Genomic DNA, 22,741 nt, shown 5'->3' with positions numbered 1-22,741 from the left:
TCTCTCATTCTGCTACAACTCTTTTTGCTTAGTATGCCCTCACATGCTTACATTTTTATCTTTCTCTAAATTTACCCTCTGTTGCATTCACTACACATCATACAACTGTATACTTGGAGGAACAACTACACTCTATTGCTATTGTGGGCATCGCGGAAAAGGGGTCAAATAACAAATGTTCTGGTTAACTAGTTAGTCCACTAAGTGAAAGCGGTAAATAAATATTTTTCACACAAACAACTGCTTGAATACTATTTTTGAGCTGTACTAATCAGCTGTTGATGCTTGAACATGAAAAAAAAAATTAAAAAATGATCTCAATTATTTTTAGGGAATATTTCTAACCGCTTTACTTAAAACAAAACTAGCACCAGACAGAATAGTACGAAAATGTGCAAGTTTCATGCAAATCAGTCAAGTATCAACATAGATCTGAGCATTTATGAGAGTGCGCAGCCGCCATCTTTGATGATGTCATAACAGAAAAAGGCACCAGGTGGCGGATGTCCGCTCAAGGTCAAAATACTTTCTAATTTTTGACAAAAAATTCTGCCTACATGAACTTTTTACAGAAGTACTGAATATTTATGAAAGCGAGCGGCCTTCATCTTTGATAATGTCATAGCAGGAGAATGGACCAGGTGGCTGATGTCCACCCAAATCCAAAATACTTTCTAGGACACCTACTAAACATTTTTGAAAAAAAATTCTCCCTACTCAAACTTTCCTACAGAAGTGCTATCAGATCCAGGACTATAATGACCTAAGACGAATAACACACAGGTGAAAAAGTACTTATTATTGGTCAAAAATATCACGGGCTTCAATCAACCAACTTAAATTGCAGTTGCCCAGTAGGTCATAGAATGCACACTGTGGTTAGTCACCTGTCGACCAGTCGAGGTCGGCGAATGCACTCAATACTTTTATTACCAAAGAGAACCCTATTAAGTAATGTTATCAAGATATATATATATATATATATATATATATATATATATATATATATATATATATATATATATATATATATAATAAATTTAGGTGTCTGCATCAACAATAAATGCAAGCATAATGTTATCAACTGGAGATGGGAACAGTTGAAAAAAAAAAATTGGAGGGAGGGGGGGGAGGCCTTCTTTTTTTCAAGAGACTTTGTTTCTACTACGGAAAATTTGAAAATTTCAATGTGTCAGGCTTAAAATAACGATTTAAAAATTAGCAAATATTTACATTTCAATTCCTTTTAGTTGTTTTTTTTTTAATTTATTTTCATGTTCAGTACCCCCTCACTTGAAAAAACTAACTTAGTTTTCATAGTTAATGAAAGATGTAAGATAATTTTATGTCCCTGCACACTAAAGTATTATTTGCTGCTTTTCTCACTAAAACTTATGTATTCACACAGTGTAGAACTAGTAAATCTTTATTATTAACAAGAAAGTCTCCCGTCAAGGTATGACGGGTGAAAATTGCTCCTGCTGTTTTATATTTGAACAAAGCAACTGCCTTTTTGGTTATATTTTGATATTCTAAATTTTAACCCTAACTCCAGTGGATTAACACTAAACTACAGTGGATAGCATTAATTTTCAACCACTTTTTTGATTCTTCATTCCCGCAAAATGACTGTCTTACCAGTAAAACAGTTAAGTTACTGGATCGAGTTCAGCCTTGTCACAATAAAGTCTTCAACTGCATGTTAAACATTACCAAAACATATTATCAAATTATCATGCCATGGCGTGAGTTTCACTGTTGAAACTTGCGGGTTACTCGATCATTGGTTAATATTTATATGAGGATCAGTGGAAAATATTAAGTGAAATGTTTTACAGAATTTCATTTAATGGGTGTGTACACAGGGGCGTTCACAGAAATTATTGAGCCCCCCCCCCCTTCACAATGTTTACCCCTATATTTCACCACTAGTTTTAAAAATATTGGGCCCCTTTCAGGTGTCCCCTCTCCCCCTCCCCATCATGCACACCCTATGAATGCATATAACTCTAATATCAAAAAGAAACAAAGACTTTCTATTCAAAGGCTTGCAATTAAAAAATATTTAAAAAAAAAAAAACAGTTTCTGTCATTTCAAAAAAAAAAATCATTGAATTATTTACAAAAATCACATCTTATACAAAATTAATAAGTTGAATGATGTATGATTAGAATAATTTGCATCATTTTTGGTGCTTTAAAATATTAAAGCTACCACTATTTTTTTAAAGGTTTAAAAAGGTTGGTGTATGTTTCTGTTCACAAGAAAAAAACTAGTATGTTGTGGCCATCACGAAACTTTCTTCTATATTTTTCCTTTTTCTGATCCCTCCCCATGCTTGACGAGGAAGCAATATTCCTAACAGAAACAAAATTACACATGCAAAAACTTGACGACCATCCCAATGTCTGAATTATTGTAAAAACAAAACAAAGAGCGAAAATTGAAAGTTACTTTAAAAGCCTTACTTGAATTAATTACAAATATTTTATTTATTAACAAACATAAGATGGCAACAGTTAAAAATTTTAAATCATTGAGATAATATTTCCGATCATTTCCATACAATCAAAATCACGAGAAATACGCAGACGACAATCTATTACGATTTATCTTTCTTATTGTTGCATTAATAAAACTATTTTTATTCGCAAAAAAAAAAAAAAATCAACACCTCTTGGAGCGATTGGAGTCAAAATTGAACCAAAGCCTGTTTACGTATGGATTCACATATATTCCAAATTTCAACCAGAACGTAGCATTACTTCTTGAGATAGGGCACTCACAATGGAAAAAAAGAACGGGCGATTGCGCTACCCCCTTTTTAGCTGTTGACACCAAAATAAAATCAGCTCTTATACCCACTAAGGGCTACTTGTCAAAAAAATTTTGTTTGATTCCGTTCGTTATTTCTTGAGATACAGCAGTCACAATTGACGACAAAAAACGTTCTATAGCTCAACCCCCCCTTTGAGTTATTGACACCAAAATTGAATCAGCACCTGCTCCTGTTAATGGCAACATATGGACCAAATTTTGTTTGATTCCGCCAGTTACTTCCTGAGGAATAGCAAGCACGCATAACTCAAAAAACGTCCCATTGCTCCACCCCCCTTGGAGGAATTCGTGCCAAAAACCAATGGGCACAAGTTCACATACGGGCACATATGTGTACCAAATTTCGTTTGATTTCATGCGGTAGTTTTTGCTGTAGAGCGGCCACAAAAAACTGGTCACACACAGACGTGACACACATACATACACACACACATACATACATACACACACACAGACAGACAGACATTTTCCAAAAATAGTCGAAATGAACTCAGCACACCTCAAAACGTTCGAATCCGTCAAAATTCGAAATTCGAAAATTTGCACGAATCCAATACTTTTTTCTATATATTAGATATAGAAGAAAGTAAAAATATGTAAATTCCATAGATATTTTTTTAAAAAATTAATAATTAATATTTAAGAGTTTCAAAATGCAAAAAAGCACTGCTTAATGTGATCAGGGTCAATGTTATCATTTGCTTAATGTATATCAGAATCAAAGTCCAGGAACACTTGTATACTTAACACGTGTCAAAAAAGTCGGATATTGTAATCAGTGTCTTCATTTGTTGTAATCACTTTTTCATAAACTTTCACATTTTCCCTGCTTTTGTTCCTCAATTAACAGAAATACAATGACAAGCCCTGACAAGACTAACTTTCTGAGTGGCATTTTGTGGTTTTCAATAGCAATGCAATTTCTAGAAAAAAAACAGGAAGTTCATTCTCAGTGACCAAACTCCCTTTAAGATGCCTTTCGTTTCCAAATGAAAAAATTCAGTCGCTGGTCATGTTCTAGGCATAGATGTAGGACCTCCATGGTTGCAGGTGGTGAACTCCTCCCACTTTGAGAGAATTAATGTAGCTTCCAGAAAAAATAAATTCCCTTCTTTTAGTAAAGCAGAAGACATTTTCTCCCTGCCCAGTTACCTTAAAAACTTTACTCTAAATGGTCAAGCATTTCATCCATGGAAGAAGAGCAACCTTGACTTAACTGTCGGGGAGAAAATTAACATTTTAAAATGCTTTGACAGTTTACCCATGCAGAGTTAAGCTAAAGCTTCAGCTAAAAATTTCTCAGGCATTGATTTGTAAGTTCCAAAAGAATAGAGATGAGATTGAAAATGAAGTTTTATATATCCAGGGCTCCCAACACATTTTAGCTTTAGAAAAGGGTAAAAGAGGACCATTTTCGATCAAAAAGAGGACTAAAGAGGACCAGTTAGGATTAAAAAGAGGACCTTGGGAGGACCATTCATTTAAACCCAAGGAAGCACCAAAAGGTAAATTAGCTGCCTGCTGCGCTAAATCCGTGAAGATAATTTGTTAATTAACCATAATACTGATTTTTAATGATACAATTACTTTATCACCTTCTGCACAACTGATTTTTTTATCAATTGAATAATAATATTATTTACACAAACATTTGGATGGAGGGGGGAGGCACTTAGCTTAGCACTTAAGGCAGCCTCCTTGAAACTAAATAGGCGTAATGATACACTTTGAATTGAACCAGGGATGCTGGTAGTCTCACTGAAGGATAGATGAAGCTCTGCTTGATCTTTCTTTAGTTTAAAATTATTTTTGTGGTTTTCTGTCTTATAATGCTTCTTAATAGCATTATATCCCTTCTCAGCCCATATGAATCTATCACACACCAAACAGATCTACTGTATTGAAAATTTTCCTAAAAATGTCTGAAATGCTCAATTACAAAGAGAAGCAGATCACATGAGGCTTAGTTTTTGCAATTTTCATATTCAAAGCATATTTTCAAGAATCATAAAGCTTACATTAAAAAAAAAAAAAAAAAAAAATACTCCATGATTGCAGGGCCATGAGTGCTTTGAACTTTTATGGGGGGAAAAAATAAATTCCCTCATTTAGCAGGCATCATGACAATGAAAAGATGTACACAAATTCCACTTCATAAAATTACATAATTAAACTTTGTTTCATAACAAACGCTACTTTAAAATTTTATGTGCTCAATTGTTTAAATTTAATATCCTCCCCCCCCCACACACACAAAACAAACAGTAATAACCGAAAATAAGCTAATAATAATCAAAATTAATTTTGGAAAACTAAATAAACTTGAATTAAACACAAAAATCATTAATTTTTTAGTTACTTAAAAATTAAATTGAGTTAATCTGACCTAGCATGTCAAAATAACTTCTAATTGCCATAAATATAAAAATATTTATAAGATGCAAAAAGATTAAAAGCTCAGAGAAGCAAATTTTAACGAACTAAGTTGAATGTTGGCATGTTTCCCGTAAAACAAATTTATTTATTTTCTACTAAATTAAACATAAAACAAGCCAATTTAAGGTGGCATATGGGAAAATAACATTCGATTGGGCAAAATATTTTAATATTTACATGATTCAAAAAGATTGAAATTTCAAACACTAAAAGCAATTTTCCGCCAAGTCCGAGTAAGTTCAATGTTACCATGGTTTCCAAAATGATTCCTTTGTTAATTATTGAAATTAAATGAAAAATAAGCTAATCAAAAGTAGCATATGTCAAAATAACCTCCAATTGTCAAAAACATCAAAATGTTTACAAGATGTAAAAGGATTGAAATTTCAAACGCGAGAAGCAATTTTACGCAAAGTCCGAATAAGCTCAATGTTGTTATGGTTTTCAAAATATTTCCTTCGTTAATTATTGAAATTAAAAGGAAAATAATCTAAACTACGGTAGCATATGTCAAAATAACTTCCAATTGTGGAAAAGATCAAAATATTTACAAGATGCAAAAGGATTGAAATTTCAAACGCGAGAAGCATTTTTCCGCGAAGTCCGAGTAAGTTCAATGTTGCCATGGTTTCCTAAATAATTCCTTCGTTAATTATTGAAACTAAACGAAAAATAACATAAGCTAAGGTAAGCACGTGTCAAAACCACTTTGGATGTAAAAAGCATCAAAATGTTAACAAGATGCAAAAGGATTGAAATTTCAAACGCGAGAAGCATTTTTCCGCGAAGTCCGAGTAAGTTCAATGTTGCCATGGTTTCCTAAATAATTCCTTCGTTAATTATTGAAACTAAACGAAAAATAACATAAGCTAAGGTAAGCACGTGTCAAAACCACTTTGGATGTAAAAAGCATCAAAATGTTAACAAGATGCAAAAGGATTGAAATTTCAAACGCGAGAAGCATTTTTCCGCGAAGTCCGAGTAAGTTCAATGTTGCCATGGCTTAGAAAATAATTCCTTCGTTAATTATTGAAATTAAATGAAAAATAAGCTAATCTATAGTAGCATATGTCAAAATAACTTCCAATTGTCAAAATCATCAAGATGTTCACAAGATGCAAAAGGATTGAAATTTCAAACGCGAGTTGCAATTTTCTGCGAAGTCCGAATAAGCTCAATGTTGTTATGGTTTCCAAAATATTTCCTTTGTTAATTATTGAAGATAAACGAAAAATAAGCTAAACTAAGGTAGCATATGTTAAAATAACTTCCCATTGTGGAAAACATCAACATATTTACAAGATGCAAAAGGATTAAAATTTTCAAACGCGAGAAGCATTTTTCCGCCAAGTCCGAGTAAGTTCGATGTTGCCATGGTTTCCAAAATAATCCCTTCGTTAATTATTGAAATTTAACGAAAAATAAGCTAAGCTAAGGTAAGCACATGTCAAAATCACTTTGGATTGTGAAAAAAAGCATCAAAATATTAACAAGATGCGAAAGGATTGAAACCTCAAACACGAAAGCAATTTTTCGCGATAAATCATATCGAATATATATGTTCAGAAAATTGCACTAACGAAATATTTTTAAAAGAATTATAAGCACAATCCAATGATTTTGAAAGAATTCAAGCAATAAAGAAATGTTTCATACTTTTTTAAGGTTTTCAAGCACTTTGAAAATGACTTCTTGTTTTTTCCCCCAAGAACTTTTCAAGGTTTTTTTTATGGGCGTACGAACCTTGTTTAACACGCGCTGCAGCGGCATGTTTAAGTTTACAGTACTTTTAACGAAATGAAAAACTTGTAAAATCTGATATTTAAATAAAAACAATATAAAAGCGGACCAATCGGACCAAAATGATAAAAAGCGGTCTAAAGCGAACTTTACCATAAAAAACGGACTTTAGCGGGAAAAGCGGACCATTTGGGAGCCCTGTATATCAAGCAAAACCATGCTGGTAATTGAATCTGCTTTGAAACTGGTTTACAAATATCAGGGAAAAGGATGCGCAAGTAAACAATGATATTTTATTTCACCTCTTAATATGTGTACCAAAATTGCATATTTTGGTTTTGCCTTTTATGATTAATATATTTCCATTCTGCTAATTCAGCAATTATAAAAAATTTAAAACTGGGTTTAGTTGAGTCAGTGTAATTTTAATTTGCAGTTGCAAAAATAAATACTTCTTATTGGAAAATAACAAAATTATTTTGTGTCTCCTGGATTCTTTTCGGCTATTGTTATCAGTCGGTTATTGTTATCAAATTATATTTGTCCCAAAGTGATCACATTAAGTAGTGCCTACTGTAACTAATAAACTACATTTTATTTTATAAAAAAAATCAATGTTTACATTTTTTTCAATTGTTCCAGAAAAAAACAGGATTTTTTTTTCTTTTTTTTTTCCCCCACCGTCTCAAATTTCTGGAAATTTTACATCTCTATTCTCAACACAACATAGTGTACGTGATTGTAAAATAAAAATAATTTGAGAATAGAAAAAAACATTTTACTTTAACAAGTTCTTCGGCTTGTACACAAGATTCTTTCTGATTGTCCATATGGTTTGTAGAAGCACTGTAATGAAATAAAAGCAATAGGCAAATAAAAGTTCAACTTATTAATTATAATGGTAAAAACAAAGATCTTGGCACATGAAACATTTATAATGCTACTAAAACTCTTGATGCTGATTCCAACCAGAATTTTTCTATCGTCCAGTATTTTTGCAATCATAGGTTTTATGTTATCTTCCCATTTGTAAAAAAACTCTAATGGATATGTTTGCATTTGAACATCAAATAGACCAGAGTAAACTATGAATTCACTCTCTTTTGCTTTGTTTTGATCAATAGTTTAAAATTATCTTAACGAAACCTAATTTAGAACAACAAATTATTAATAATAGATTAAATAGGTATGAAGATTCTTCTGGGGAAAGAGCCAGGGGAGAACTCTACTGTTGAAAGCATCATTTTTGTTGTAATTTGGCAGAAGAACAGGGTGTTTTTATTTTGTTATCAAGATGAACCACATGTTTTTATATCTGTTAGTTCTTCTTATGCATTGAAAAAAGGGGTTCTTTGTAACCCCTAAACACATGCATGCAGCTTTCGAGCTAATTTGTGCGTTAAAACGTCATTTTAAAACTCTTACTTTCAAGCACTTAGGCATTTATTCAATTCAATGAAATAAGTCTGCAATGAAGTAACTTCTTCATTAATATTAATTGCCAATTGATGCTGATGTAGCAACAGACAGAAATGTATAATACTTATGGTAACAAAGTTCTGTCATGTGCGTTTTTGAATTGAATGCCGGCTCCAATTAAGAAACATTAAAACTACCCACCCCTCTGAAACATGTTTTATTTCTCACAGGAAACTTGCAATAATCCAAGTATTAATAATCCAACTTTTCTTCTTCTTCTTTTTTTTTTTTTTTTTTTTTGATCTAAGAACGTGAAAACTTCAGAATACATCTGATTATTTGAAGGCTTTACACTCCAATTAGTTGGAATTTTAAATTCAGTTAGATTTTTAACAAGTGAATTTTAATTTTTTCACTCCAGATAGTTAGTTCAGGTTGGTTTCAAAAAAGCATTTTTTATAAAATTTTCTTTGGAAGGGGTGAAGAAAACATAGGGGTAAACTGTTAAACAGTTTAAAATTGCAACTTATTTGACTGAAATTTGTACTCCAGGAAGCTAGCTTGAAAATAAGAACATACGATTAAACACAACATGAATACTTGGTTGAAAGCTATGTAATAGTACAGTGAAACTTCTACAAGCAACCACCTCTATACAACAATGACCTCTATACATTGACTACCTCAATTAACGACCAATTTTCCAAAGCAACCATTAGTTTCATTATTCACTCATTGTTAAAACATTGACACATTGTTTACTGATGAGCAGCAGGTGTAAGGAAGGGATGACAACTGATGAGTCACATTGCTGATAATCCATAGGTTCTCTCTATCCCTAGGTCGGCATGTTTGGTGTGAATTTAAATTTCAAGAATTTGATGATTATATTTGATTTTGATTAAGGCTTACTGTGATTTTTAGACAGTCTTTATAAACTAATATAAATCAAATTTTATAAAATTAAAAAATAAGTTGAAATTCAATACCTAGGTTGCATTTCAATTCCCAATTTTTCAGCATATTCTTTATTCTTCAATTTTGTCTGTTAAAGAAAATGAATAGTTAAAAGATCTTAATAAAACTAATTTAAAAATAATCTTTCTCAATATATATATATATATATATATATATATATATATATATATATATATATATATATATAAAGGGTGTTCCGTTTTAAGCTGCAAAAACCTCTATTTTCACAACCGTGAGTCCTAGATGCATACTTTCAATTGCAAAAATGTTCAAAATCAGAAAAATATTTTGGGGGGAAATACACCCCCCCCTGACTTGCCCCCCTGAAGGTTTTTTACTTTAGAACTTTGCACTGTTCTCGCCCTTCAGAAGAATAATACAGTAGAACCTCTCAATAAGAGACACTAGGGGGATCAGACATTTTGTCCCTTATTCGGAGGTGGATGAATTGGTGCATGCTGTGTACTAGATAGTATAATATCACAATAAGCATTAACTATTAACACTTAAGATTAAATACTGAAAATGTCTCATTATGTCATATAAAATTCCTAATTATTCAAATTTCTAAGTTTATATTATTTTATTAATAGAAATTTAATTAAAAATTTTTTAATGGCAAAGATTTGTAGCATACAGAAATAATTTTGGAGTAATTCATTACATGCTTTATGTTATGTAATTTACAATGTAATACTATGTGAATTACAATTAATGTTCAAGATTTTAGTTTTATATACAAAGCTTATTAGTTGTTGAGCACTCTCCGTCAACACTGAACCTACTTGAATAAATTGTTGAGAGGGGAAATCATGCATGTTAATTTCAGGAAGTTTTTTTACAACACATTACTTGTGTCCTTCACCTATGTTTATGTCAAACTTACCTCAATTAATTTTTTGAGAAAAAGTTAAACTTGAATTCTAGTAAATTCACTTTTTCTTATGGTTTATACATAATTTTTTCCATTTTTTGCTTTGTGACTGTCCCTTTAACAGTGTCCCTTAATTAGAGGTAAATACATGGAAATCCCTATTCAAAGGGACTGGGAGCAGAAAAAATGTCCCTTAAATACAGGTGTCCCTTAGCAGAGGTTCTACTGTAGTTAATATAATGCTCGCTTCCCCTCCAAATAAAAATTTTCCGGATAGGTAAACAATACAACTTGTGGCCCGACTTTGAACAACATCCGAATACACTACACCAAAGCATCTTCACATGTTAGATAGCGTTTGATGAAGAATACGAAAAGCTAAGAGAAAATATCTAGTATTCCGCCAGTAAAATCACACAGGTGGCGACACAAAATGGCGGCCTGAGCCCACGTGATTGCCCACCTCCAATCGCAGTCAAAAGCGACACACAGTCCATGGCTCAAAATGTGTTGCCACTTAAGAGAAGCATCCAGGGCTTTAGTTCATATTACTCTGATTTCATTTATTGTTGCTTCTATTTCAGGACAATAACAATCATTGTTTCTGTTTAACTTTTTGTAGCTTTATTACACTTTATACTTTTAAGTGAGTTTAAAATTTCATGCTGTCAACCACACAAGAAACTGCACTTATCGGATAGGTAAAATTCTAAAAATCTCATCAATTTGCAACAAAATGCACAAAGAGTGCCACTCACATTTTAAACGCTGATTTTTAAAAACTGGATTTTGACTTATTTATCACAGCATAAAATTTGGAGCTGCATTCCCAAATTGGTGCATCTGTAAGTATTTGCAAAAACTCTGATCCATTTTAATTAATAGTTCTAGGTTGGGATGCAATTTCTTCTTATTTCTCTCCATAAAGAAAAAAAAAGACCAATATGAAATTTCCGCAACTTTTACAGAGCAACGAAAATCCCAGATTGTTTCCAGTTTTCCAGGTTGTATTTTACTCTGTAAGGATAGTGATTTAAAAAAGAATAGGGTTGAGTCAATATTATAGTATCATATTTATAATTATTGTAATTTAAAAAATGTATAAATGAAATATTTATGGACATATGAAACTTTTAAAAATAAACATGTCATAGCATGATTTTTGGGCAAGCGGCACTTACTTTCGCAAGCTCCACCTTAAGTCTTTTACATTCTTCCTGAGAAGACAAATAATTCATTTCCAGTTGATAGTATTTAACTTTTTTTAAAATTTCAGAATCGTCTTTGAGATTTGTCTTTTCTGGAGATATGCTTGACTTCAGGGAAGTGTTGGAATAAGAATATTTTGCAGATGGCACTGTCTGAACACTAATAGCTCTGTTCTGTAAAAGAATAATACAAACCAAGTGAAATACAGTTGTTATCTGCAGATACTAGACACAGTATATAGAACAGAACTGCAGATACAGTAATTACAATTGATGCACTTTTTAGTTGTTCAAGCATATCAGAAATCTTTATTTTTTCATTAATTGTCATAAACTTTCTCTTTTTTGTTCCATTTTCAGACTATTTCAGACATTTACAGATCAAATAAACAGTCTGTGCTTAGGTGAAATTATATTTCATCAACTTCATATTGAGCACAAAAAAAAAAAATAAATAAAAGATGCGGAGTGGTTATTTGCTTACATTATTAAAGCAATGTTCAGACTAGTGCAGGAACTTCCGCACTTCATCAATGCTAAAGTAATGAAGTCTAGCCATAAAACCAATATTTAATAGCTAATAATGAAGGCAATACTTAAATCCCTGGATTCCCTTCTAAAATTTTTGTTTTGCCGTAAAGGAATTTGCATTAGCTCTAAAAAAGTTGCTCGTGAAAATCTCTGGTTATAGCCCTTTCACATAAGTCGAATTGCGTTGTAGCGAGAGTTCACTGTAATTTGAAAACCACGGGATACAGGAGCGTCCTGGCCGCCAAAAAAAAACAAATGTCAGTCACCAACAAAGCCAAATATCTACCGTCAAAAAAGATGAAAGAAATTAAACGTGCGACTAAGGACAGTTTACACGACAGAACAAGTTGGGGTTTTCACCCCTCTGTATCTCAGCCCCATGAGGACCCCTGTAGTTGTTTTTTGGTATACTCGATCTCTAGTGGCCCCTGACGATGTATACTAAAATACAACCTGCAGAACCATCAGGGGGAGGAGGAAGATCCTAAGTTAAAAAATTGCTTTTCGAAAATGTTTTCGTGTTCTTTGACAGGGCTACAGCAATAAAAGTCAAGATTCGGAAAATTTCTAAGTGGCCAGTGGCCACTAGATCCAAAAAACTTCGTGGCCACCACTGTTGCCGAGTTTTGAAGTACAAAATGAGAGAGAAGTTTTTACTACTTTCACAAAAAAACAAATAAATATAACTTTACAGAATTACATTTTAAAAGCTATAAACATGCATTTTAAGGTTTTTTTTTTCCAAAATAAATCCAGGCCTGGATCTGCATACCCGCGGATCACACAATGCTAGAGGGCCCACGTCCTTAAGGGACCCAAAGGCTCAAGAAATTGAAGAAAAATGGAAGCAAACTAGCACTAAGACTTATTAACGTTACAAATATACACTGCTGGCCTCTGGGGAGGGGCCTTACAGATTTTGTTGCAAGGGGGCCCAAAGTTTATAGATCCGTGCCTGAATAAATCAATCAAAAGTTGGCAGAAAACTGCGTTTCAGATAAAATTTACAAAAAACACAATTTTGCTGATAAAATTTCAATTTTCCAGAAAATAACTCATTAAAAAAAAAATCTGTCCCTTTTTATGTTATTTACAGTAGTTTGCACTGAGATAGGCATCCAATTCTGTTTTTGGAAACTTAGGCAATTAAATAGTCTTATCTGCTTCCACATCTTGCAAATGACCAAAACATGGTGACTATGCAAAAAAATTTTAAGATATGAAAATAATTTTAATATTTAAAAACCCTCAAAAAACAATAATTTAGATGAAAGAGTCAGGTTTTAGCACATTAGCGTTGAAGCAATATGGATAAAATAATATTCTGAAGATAAAATTTGAAGAAAATCATTTTGCATTTTTCAAGAAAATTAGTTATCCAGGAGAGGAAAAAAAGGTAAATTTTGTGGAATGTTCAATAGTTTGCATTGTATTGTAATAGACATCCAATTCTATTTTTGGAAACTTAGGCTTAAAAGAATCTTACTTCCATCTTGTAAGTGACCAAATATGGTGACTGCGCTAAAAATAATTTTTAGCGCATTAATTTTAAACTAAGATTTAGGATTTTGAATTTGTAGCATAAAAATAATAATAAAATGAAAAGTCCTCATTAAACATCACTTTAATTAAACTGTTACAGCTTTTAGCACAATAGCATCCAATGCAATAAGGATAAGATGAAATTTTAAATAAAAAATTTTTTATTTCTTAAGAAAACTTTTAAATAATAAAAAATAAAATGCCTTACAGCTCATTTTATGTCATTTTTATTAGTTTGCATTTGAATGAACATCAAATTCTGCTTTGTTTTTGAAAACTTAAGCACTTTAGTTTTTTGCCTACTTCCATTTTGTGAGTGACCAAATAGGGCGTCCATGTTTCACACGTAACTGTATTGCCATTCTGGTCAAAAAACGATCTTTCTTGATGTGTTTTATCTTCAGGCGTATGCTTCCAAAGCAATTTATTTTCTTCCACCCTCTTGAGTTTGTGCATAATTCCAGTTCATCCCAAGATTTTTTTTTCTAGGAACAACAGGGGGGAAAAGGGCGACTGAGGACGTTTTTTTAGGTCATCGCTTTTTAAAACTAGGTCGCCACGTGGCGAGTGGCGACAGTGAATCTTGACCTTTATACAGCAAAAAGCATGGGCGGATTTATGGGGGGGCGAGGGGGGTCAATGCCTCCCCAGTCTTGGAAGGACTTTATACATGGTAACAACACACCTTTAAAAATGTGAAAAGAAAAAATCATGATTTTTTTTCTTTTTTTGAAAAGTTTAAAAGTGAAAATGAAGAGAATAGCGACTGTCCTTTTCTGATGGGAGGGGGGGGGGCACCGTACACTGTATTACAAAGAGTAAAGCTGTCACCGGGTTGTTGAAATGTGTTGAAAACGACTACTTTGAATTAAAAACCATTAAACCAAGTATATGAGTGAAAATATGAGTAATCAACCGCTATAGTTAAAATAATCAACAACTGTTTCAACAAATTGGAAACTAAACCAAAGATTTAAAAAAAAAACGATTTACCTATAAACAAAATAAGCTATAGTTGAGTTATTTAGGATAAACATAAGTTTATCCTAAATATATTATTAGTAATTTATTATATGTATCTCATAATATACAAACAATTAATTTCAACGTCATTTAAATGTAAACTTACTGTGAATGTTTGCGGCGTAATGATAACCTAATGAATTCATCGCTTTGCTAAGCAATCTCGTGGCAAAAAAACTTCCGGTATGAAAAAAATACGACGACCAGCAACAGGCTCTGGGCCCAGCTAGGCTGGTCCTAGTCAATTAAATAGTCCTCAATGAAGATCAATGGCCCTCTTAAAGCTATCCACTCCTTGCTCATTACCGCCTCTTCTGGTAAGCTATTCCAAGTGCCCACGACCCTACTAAAGTAGTAGTTTTTCCTAATTTCCAAGTTAGCATGAGATTTAAATAGCTTAAAACAATGACCCCTAGTCCTGCTTTCCCCGCAAAAATTTAATCCATTTACATCTTTCATTTTGATAAATTTAAATAACTGAATCATGTCCCCTCTGACTCTCCTTTGCTCCAGGCTATACATGTTAAGCCTATTAAGTCTAGTATCATAATCTAAGTCTGAAAGTCCCTTACTAATCTAATTACCCTTCTTTAAACCCTTTTCAATACAAAAATATCTTTCTTCAGATAAGTCGACCAAAACTGAACAGCACACTCCAAATGATGTCTTACTAAACTCCTATATAAAGGCAGAAGAACCTTCTTAGATTTGTTTGAAATAAATCTATTGATAAACCCAAGCATTTTGTTGGCTTTGTTACTAGCAATGCTGCACTGTTGACTAAACTTGAAGTCCTGATTTATTAAGATACCCAGATCGATAACATTATCTGCCTGATTAATGACTGAACCCTGTAAACGATATCTCATACGCTTATTTCCATGACCTAAGTGTAGCACTTGACATTTCTCTACATTAACTGCCATACCCCATTTATCTGCTCACTTAGTAATATGATCTAAATCCTCTTGAAGCTGTTTTACTTGTTCTTCATTTTCAACCATCCCCGTAACTTTTACATCATCAGCAAAACAAATCATGTTTCCAGAAATATTTTCATTGATGTCATTTATAAAGATAATAAACAAAAGAGGCCCTAAAACTGATCCCTGAGGAACCCTGCGTAAAACATCACTCCATTTAGAATGATTTCCTCTCACAACTACACTTTGCTTCCTACCATGAGCCAATTTCTAACCCAAAGTAAAGTTTTTCCTCCTATTCCTATGTCAGCTAATTTGCTGAGAAGAGCAACATGCGGTACCTTGTCAAAAGCTTTTTGAAAATCAATATAAACAACATTCACACATTTTTTGTTATCTAAAGCTGAGGTAACCTTCTCGTAGAAATGCAATAAATTAGTAGTACAGGATTTACCTTTCCTAAAACCAAACTGCAAACTAGTCAACAGACTATTAGTCTGTAAGATCTTCATGATCTTAATTTTGATCAAAGTTTCGAAAATCTTACAAATCACTGAAGTCAGATTTACAGGTCTATAATTCCCAGCATTACCTTTAGATCCCTTCTTGAAGAGTGGCGTTATGTTAGCCAGCTTCCAGTCCTCTGGCACCGTCCCTGAGTTATAAGAAGCATTGAAATATTCAAAATAACATCCACTAATTCCTCTGCACATTAAACTAAAATTTTTGGACAAATATTGTCTGGTCCCGGAGCTTTAGCTGCTTTAATCTTTTTCAATCTCGTTCAATTTTGAAAAAACTTTTTTTTTTTTCAAATTTCAATGCATTTGTTATTAGTATTACTATTTTTTAAAATGGCCACAAACAAAAATGTCCCTGACCTTGATAAAAATTTTTGAGCAACAATTTCTTAGAGCTACAATGAGTTTAAAATAAATTACTAAAATAAAAATAAAATGAGTTAATTTAATGTAGTACAGATTAAAATAACTCCCAAACTTCAAAATAATTGAAATATTTGCAGGATGCAAAGGGATTGAAAGATCAAACACAGTATGCCATTTTTGGCGAAGGATACGCTACTTTCCAGTGAAAAGCAAATGTTTAATTTATTAAATATTGATTTCTATTGTATTAAAAGTTCACTCCTTATTTTATTGTTATTGGATGGTTTAATAAATCGTTCAAAAATAGTAGAAGCAACCTTTGAACTTACGCTACAGAATTAATCGATACTGATTTGTAAAAAACAAAGTTGCATCTAATTATATTATTTTACTAGCATTCCCGTACCCAGCATTGCTCGGGTAATGGAATTAGCAGGGGTTAACAGTGCTCGGTGCACCTAGTTTCGAAAATCCCCTATAATAATTACTTATTACCTAAAATTGTTTCTAATTTTGGGAGGATCCCGGGGCCCCTGGACTCCTTATATATATGCCCTTGTCCTTAACCGATCTTTAACTGTTATTAACGATCCTTTTAAAGCATTGATTATCTTTGCAAACACAGGCCATCCACATTTTATTGTTATACCTATGTTGAAGCAAGAACTTCTTTGTGTACAACCATTTGTAGTTTTTTTTTTTTTTTTTTTCTGGTGCTAAAATTATTAACCCTTCTTGATGAACCAACTTTGGAGCAAGCTGTATAAAATTGGCTTGTTCCATACATAATATTGGGAGTGTGAAAAAAAGTCTTCTCTTAAATCGATCTCTGCTACTTTTAATGTCTGTCCTTGTCACTTATTAACGGTTGTTGCAAAGCAAACTTTTACAGGAAACTGCACTCTTCTAAATTCAAAAGGATAGTCAGCCTGTGATGATGTTCTTAAAAACTTCGTTTCTAGTTTTGAAAAAATGAAAGCAAAAGACAAACATTACTATTTGACTTGAGAAAAGCCCTGAAGAATCACGTGAGAAACGAAAACAATATCAAATTTTAAATTCGCTATCAACCAAATGTTGAGATGAAGTACTGAATAATGAATTGAATGGAGGAAAGCCTCTGAAAATAAGGAATTTAAATTTCAATGACAGATTTTAATTTCACAGAAATTAAGGAGTTTTAATTAATTTCTCCCGAACTAATTGATATTTCGAAAAATCCTTCTTAGTGGATACTTTCATAATCATGTAGACATGACTGCCAAATTTCAAGTCTGAGGCTTCAGCGGTATTGGCTGTGCGTTGATGTTATCTCAGGACATTGATTTTTATATATTAAGATAAACAACGGATTCAAAAAGCGTAACCATGGAAACGCAAAAATAAAATTGTTGACAATCTGAATAAAAATGACATACTTCGAAATTGATTTAAAAACGCCTTTAACTTTTTTCCTTTGAAGATAGAAGCTAATATTTTCGACCAAAGGTCAAGAGAGATCTGGAGTAAAAAATCTTGCTTTTTCCAATGTTGTCAGAAAGAAAACTGTGGGACAATTCCCTCACTTTTTATTGATAGATTTAATGAAGAAAGTAGTGCCTAAATTTCAGCTAAGCCTAAAAAAGTTCGAGCTGAAAACGCAAATTACTCCCGCCGTAATTAAGTTAGAGAATTGAAATAAATTGTTTGGAACGCAGAAAATTCTACCCTTTTTAAAGATATATAATAGTAGGGGAGATATCGACCGAAATTTTACGACAATATATATAAGGCCAGAATTTTTTTAAATATTAGATTAGTTTACTTAAAAAAAGAAAACGCAAGTCTACCAAAAAGTTATCGTTGCAATAATTAATAAAAAATTTTGCAATATGTTGCAAAAACTTGCGAAATTGTCTTATACATATATATAAGGCTGAAACTCGGTAATATTATTGATTACGTATAAACATAACGAAAAATATATGTCCAGGGGCGTAGCTAAGGGGGGGGTTTTGGGGACAAAACCCCCCCCCCCCCCCGAAAAGTTAGTCTCAAAAAAAAAAGAGAAAAAGAAGAGAGAAGAAAAAGAAAAAAAAGAAGAAAAGGAAAAAATTCCAAGCGATTATATATATATATATATATATATATATATATATATATATATATATATATATATATATATATATATATATATATATATATAATATATATATATATATATATAAAAGAAGTAACCCCCCCCCGAAAGTCGGGTCTAGCTACGCCACTGTATATGTCTACCGCGTCCGAAGCGTTGCCATGCCGTGTCTACCACCCATGCAAGGTGCAAAAAAAATCAGTCAATTTTGACTTAAATATATAAGCCTAAATTTTTTTTAAATAATTGTTTATAATGTATAAAATATAAAAACAAGTCTACCAGTTGTGTTGTGTTGCAAAGGCATGATAGACGCCACGGAATGGCGACCTCGTACCTCTATGTACCGTTTATCGAGCCGCTAGCACTCGCTCAAAAAAGTTTGCTTGTCGTCGCGAAATTTCAATGAATAAAGCTGATTTATTTTTTAATAAATAGTTTAAATCCTGTTTTTATTAAGATTTTTAGTCTACCGTGACTAAGAGGTTGCTTAGTCTTTGGTAGACGTTGCTTAAATTATAAAGTAATTGGAAAAGTATGAATGATTTAAACATATTAAAAAAATAATTTTAACATTTAAACAAAATTAAAAAATATTTTATTAAAATTAAAATTATGTACAAAATTATAGTGAAATTTATTTTTCATTAATAATGTCTTGACCTTTTAAATTATGCCTCTTTTATTTATTTATTTTTTATGGTCAAGTACTCATGAAATAAAATTTTTTGGATCGATCTTACATAATAAATAATTAAAAATGATCAAATGAACATTACTTTACATATTAATTAATCTTTACTAATAATAAAGCTGAAAGTCTCTCTGTCTGGATGTCCGGAGGATGTCTGTAGGATGTCTGGATCTCTGTGGCGCGCACAGTGCCTAGACCGTTCGGCCGATTTTCATGAAATTTGGCAAAAAGTTAGTTTGTAGCATGGGGTGTGCACCTCGAAACGATTTTTCAAAAATTCGAAGTGATTCTTTTTCTATTCCAATTTTAAGAACAAAATTATCATAAGATGAACGTGTAAATTACGAAATTATCATAACGTGGAACCGTAACATGGGCACAAGCCAATTGGCGAGAAAATTCACCATACATTCTTTGTAAATATACAGGAGAACCAAAAGACCTTTTAATTTTTCTATTACGGGCAAAGCTGTGCGGTTACCACTAGTAACCTATAAAACTGTAGCAAGGAACATAATTTTTTTAAGCGAACTATTCATCAGGTGCATCGCCACTCACGTCTGACTCGCCCAAATAATTTTCGTTTTCGCTTTCGTTGCTGAATTCATATTCAAAATGTCTTACGCTCAACTTAGCATCATTGTCAGTTCAATAATCATCATCACTGTGAATGTCAGTACTATTAATTAACTGTCTCAGTAAAATCATCAATATTTGTAATAGAAAACAACTGATAAAAAAAGGAAAAAATTTTTTTAAAAGCCAAGTCTAGTTGAAAAAAAAAATGATTACCTGAGGCAGAAGGCTGTGCTTCGAATGTAACATCTTTTATTGCTTACGGTAATTGTTTTCAGTAACCCATTTAAAAACTTTTCAGTTGTCCTCAATTTTCCACCCACAATCAAGAGGTGATAAGCTTGTCAGATTTTTTAAATGAGAATTTGTCCGAATTTGCGAAATGCGAGCTGTTCTGAGGAAATGTTCATGAAGTTTAGACTAACATAAAGTTAAGGATGACGGATCAAAACTCTTCACGTTTTCGAGAATTACTTTATCTTTTTTCAAAATTTTTATAAACTTTTAAAAACGTAATGGTTCTTGCATCATTAATTTTTTCCATTTTATTTTGTCTGTACATTCGACGCACAACTCTTCCGAAATTTCGAGTTGTATTCGAATTTGCGACATGCATTTTACATTGTGCGATGGCTTACTCAAATTTGTTAACACTCCTGTGTATTCTTCCGATTTTGTAAATAGAGGGATGGTCAGACTTTTAATTTTCGGAAAAAAGCCGGATTTTGATCGCAACCAGTCATTGCGTGTAAAGCAACCAAGGCGGAACAAACGGTTTCTCCTAAATTCTTGTAAAGTTCAGAGACATTGATACATCTTAATGATTTTCTAACGCCAACTTCCATCCAGACCTTTATTTAAGAATTCAAAAACTTCATGTTAGCCAATATTATAACTAATACATCAGTATCTGAACATCGTAGGTGGACGTCATATGGAGGCTGCAGCTCTTCAAAACTTATAAAGATGGTAAATCATTTTTGTGTCGGATTCTTCGCGGTCTGGGGCACGATTGAATATGATCTACTATTTTTACAACTTTTCTGTTGATGGTTTCAAATCTATAACACTGTTTGTAGTAAATATACACAAATTTATCATCAAAATAAATCGCTTTTTTATATATCTTGTTCCCAGTTTTTTAGTAAATATTCTAGCAAATCTTCTTTAAAAGTAATATTTTTTAATTGATTCAAAAAGTCAGAGGGACATGTTGCAGAGTCTCCTATTTGAATTTTTTGACCTCTGTGTGTTCCGCTTAATATATCGTCACCTCAGAACAACAGTAAGATATCTTAGTGTTATTTCTGGGATTAGATATGTTACTGTTGCTCTGAGGTGACGATATGTTCCTTATCTTTTATGGAAGGAGACGGGGTACGTGTCGAAAACAATTACTACGAATACTGCTGAACATACTTAATAATTTTCTCATTATCATAGCATAAGATGATGGAATTTCTTTCATTAGATGTAATAAAAAGAATCCATCATAGATGAGAAATTTTGGTGATTCAGAATTGATGTTTTTTTAAGCACTTTTATTACACTTGGTCTGATTGTCATGGAGTAATCTGAGGCGTGCTTTTGCTTATATATTTCAGCAAATAGATCACTAAGAGACTTCTGGATTTTACTAAATGATTTGCTTAATCTTAAGGTACAACTTAAGGCTGAAAATTTAAAATTCTGAAATAACATCATTATTTCGGTTAGGATGGAAAATAGCAAATTTCATGTAATTTCCCCATTAAATGTTTAAATATAAAATCCATTGTTACAAATTTTTTTGCCTTGCAAATGTAATGTTAATAGTAATCATAATGAAAATTTTGAATCAAGTCCTCTCTGGAGCAAGAATGAAATTTATTCACAGTCGTTGCTTTCTTAGGGTTTTTATCCTCATCTATGCATCTATGCCAATAATCGATAACGGGGCTAAGTAAAAAGACGTATTACGATCTTTATCCCAAGTTACTTATATGTTGTGAACCATTCTTTTGCGTATACTCAGCAACTAGACCACTTACAGACTTTCATTAAATGATTTGTTTAACCTTAAGGTACAACTTAACGCTAAAAAATCAAATTCTAAAGTAAAACTTTGTTTGAAAATGAAAAACTTTCAAATAACAGATTTTTTTAAAAAAATACTAAGCACTTTTCATAATGCACTCAAAAGGACAAAATAATTTTTCTGGGTCAGAAAGGACAATTTAAGTATTCCTGTAGTTTTTAATTCTTTGAAGAAAAATATTTCACAAACGAAGAAAAGTGCGCTCAAGTCATTTTAAACCAAAAATTCCCATTAAGAAAAAAAAAATGCGTGTTTCAACACTCAAATTTATGATTAAAAGCTAGATAATGATAAAACATTCTCTACATGACTAGAACCGCCCTTTTCTTCGTTTGTGGTGTCATTTTCTTGGAAATTTTTGAAAACTACAGGAATTCTTAAATTGTCCTTTCTGACCCAGAAAAGTTATTTTGTCCTTTTGAGTGCATTATGAAAAGTGCTTATTATTTTTAAAAAAATCTGTTAGTTTCCAGTAAATGCAGTAAGGCAGATTTTTCAGTTCTGCAGATGGCTATTATCTGTTGACCCAATTTAACATATGCTAAAGAAATATAAACATCAGCAGCAATGCTATTGCCGCGAAGCACTGGATCAAGTATGCTCCAAAATGGCGGATGCGTTGGCTCCTCCACTATAGGGGTCTTACTCAGGCCCAGGCCCCAGACCCAAGGTTATTATAGGCGTGTCCGCCCCCTTTCCACTCTTCTTTCTTCGCAGTAGATGAATAAACAGCTTTACTTCCCCATTTACGAAATATATTTGAAAAGGTGGTGATTCAAAATATTTTTGAAGAATTTTAAAAAATATATATATATATATATATATATATATATATATATATATATATATATATATATATATATATATATATATAT

At 32.3% G+C, this 22,741-nt stretch overlaps 1 protein-coding gene across 1 annotated transcript in view; it reads right to left on the bottom strand.

Moving 5' to 3' along the window:
* The window catches only part of LOC129219737 (uncharacterized), a 45,528-nt gene that overhangs the window by 9,781 nt on the left and 13,006 nt on the right, over positions 1-22,741 (bottom strand). Inside the window, exons 4-6 of the mRNA XM_054854027.1 lie at positions 11,468-11,668; positions 9,424-9,479; positions 7,798-7,861 (exon numbers count right to left, since the gene is read on the bottom strand). Of these exons, the coding sequence (XP_054710002.1) occupies positions 7,798-7,861; positions 9,424-9,479; positions 11,468-11,668 (321 nt within the window). The remainder of the gene's footprint in view (positions 1-7,797; positions 7,862-9,423; positions 9,480-11,467; positions 11,669-22,741) is intronic.

The sequence above is a fragment of the Uloborus diversus genome, chromosome 4 (assembly GCF_026930045.1).
Source record: "Uloborus diversus isolate 005 chromosome 4, Udiv.v.3.1, whole genome shotgun sequence".
Lineage (NCBI taxonomy): Eukaryota > Metazoa > Arthropoda > Arachnida > Araneae > Uloboridae > Uloborus > Uloborus diversus.
Note: the sequence above shows the minus strand (reverse complement) of the source record. Positions and strands in the feature narration are given on the sequence as shown.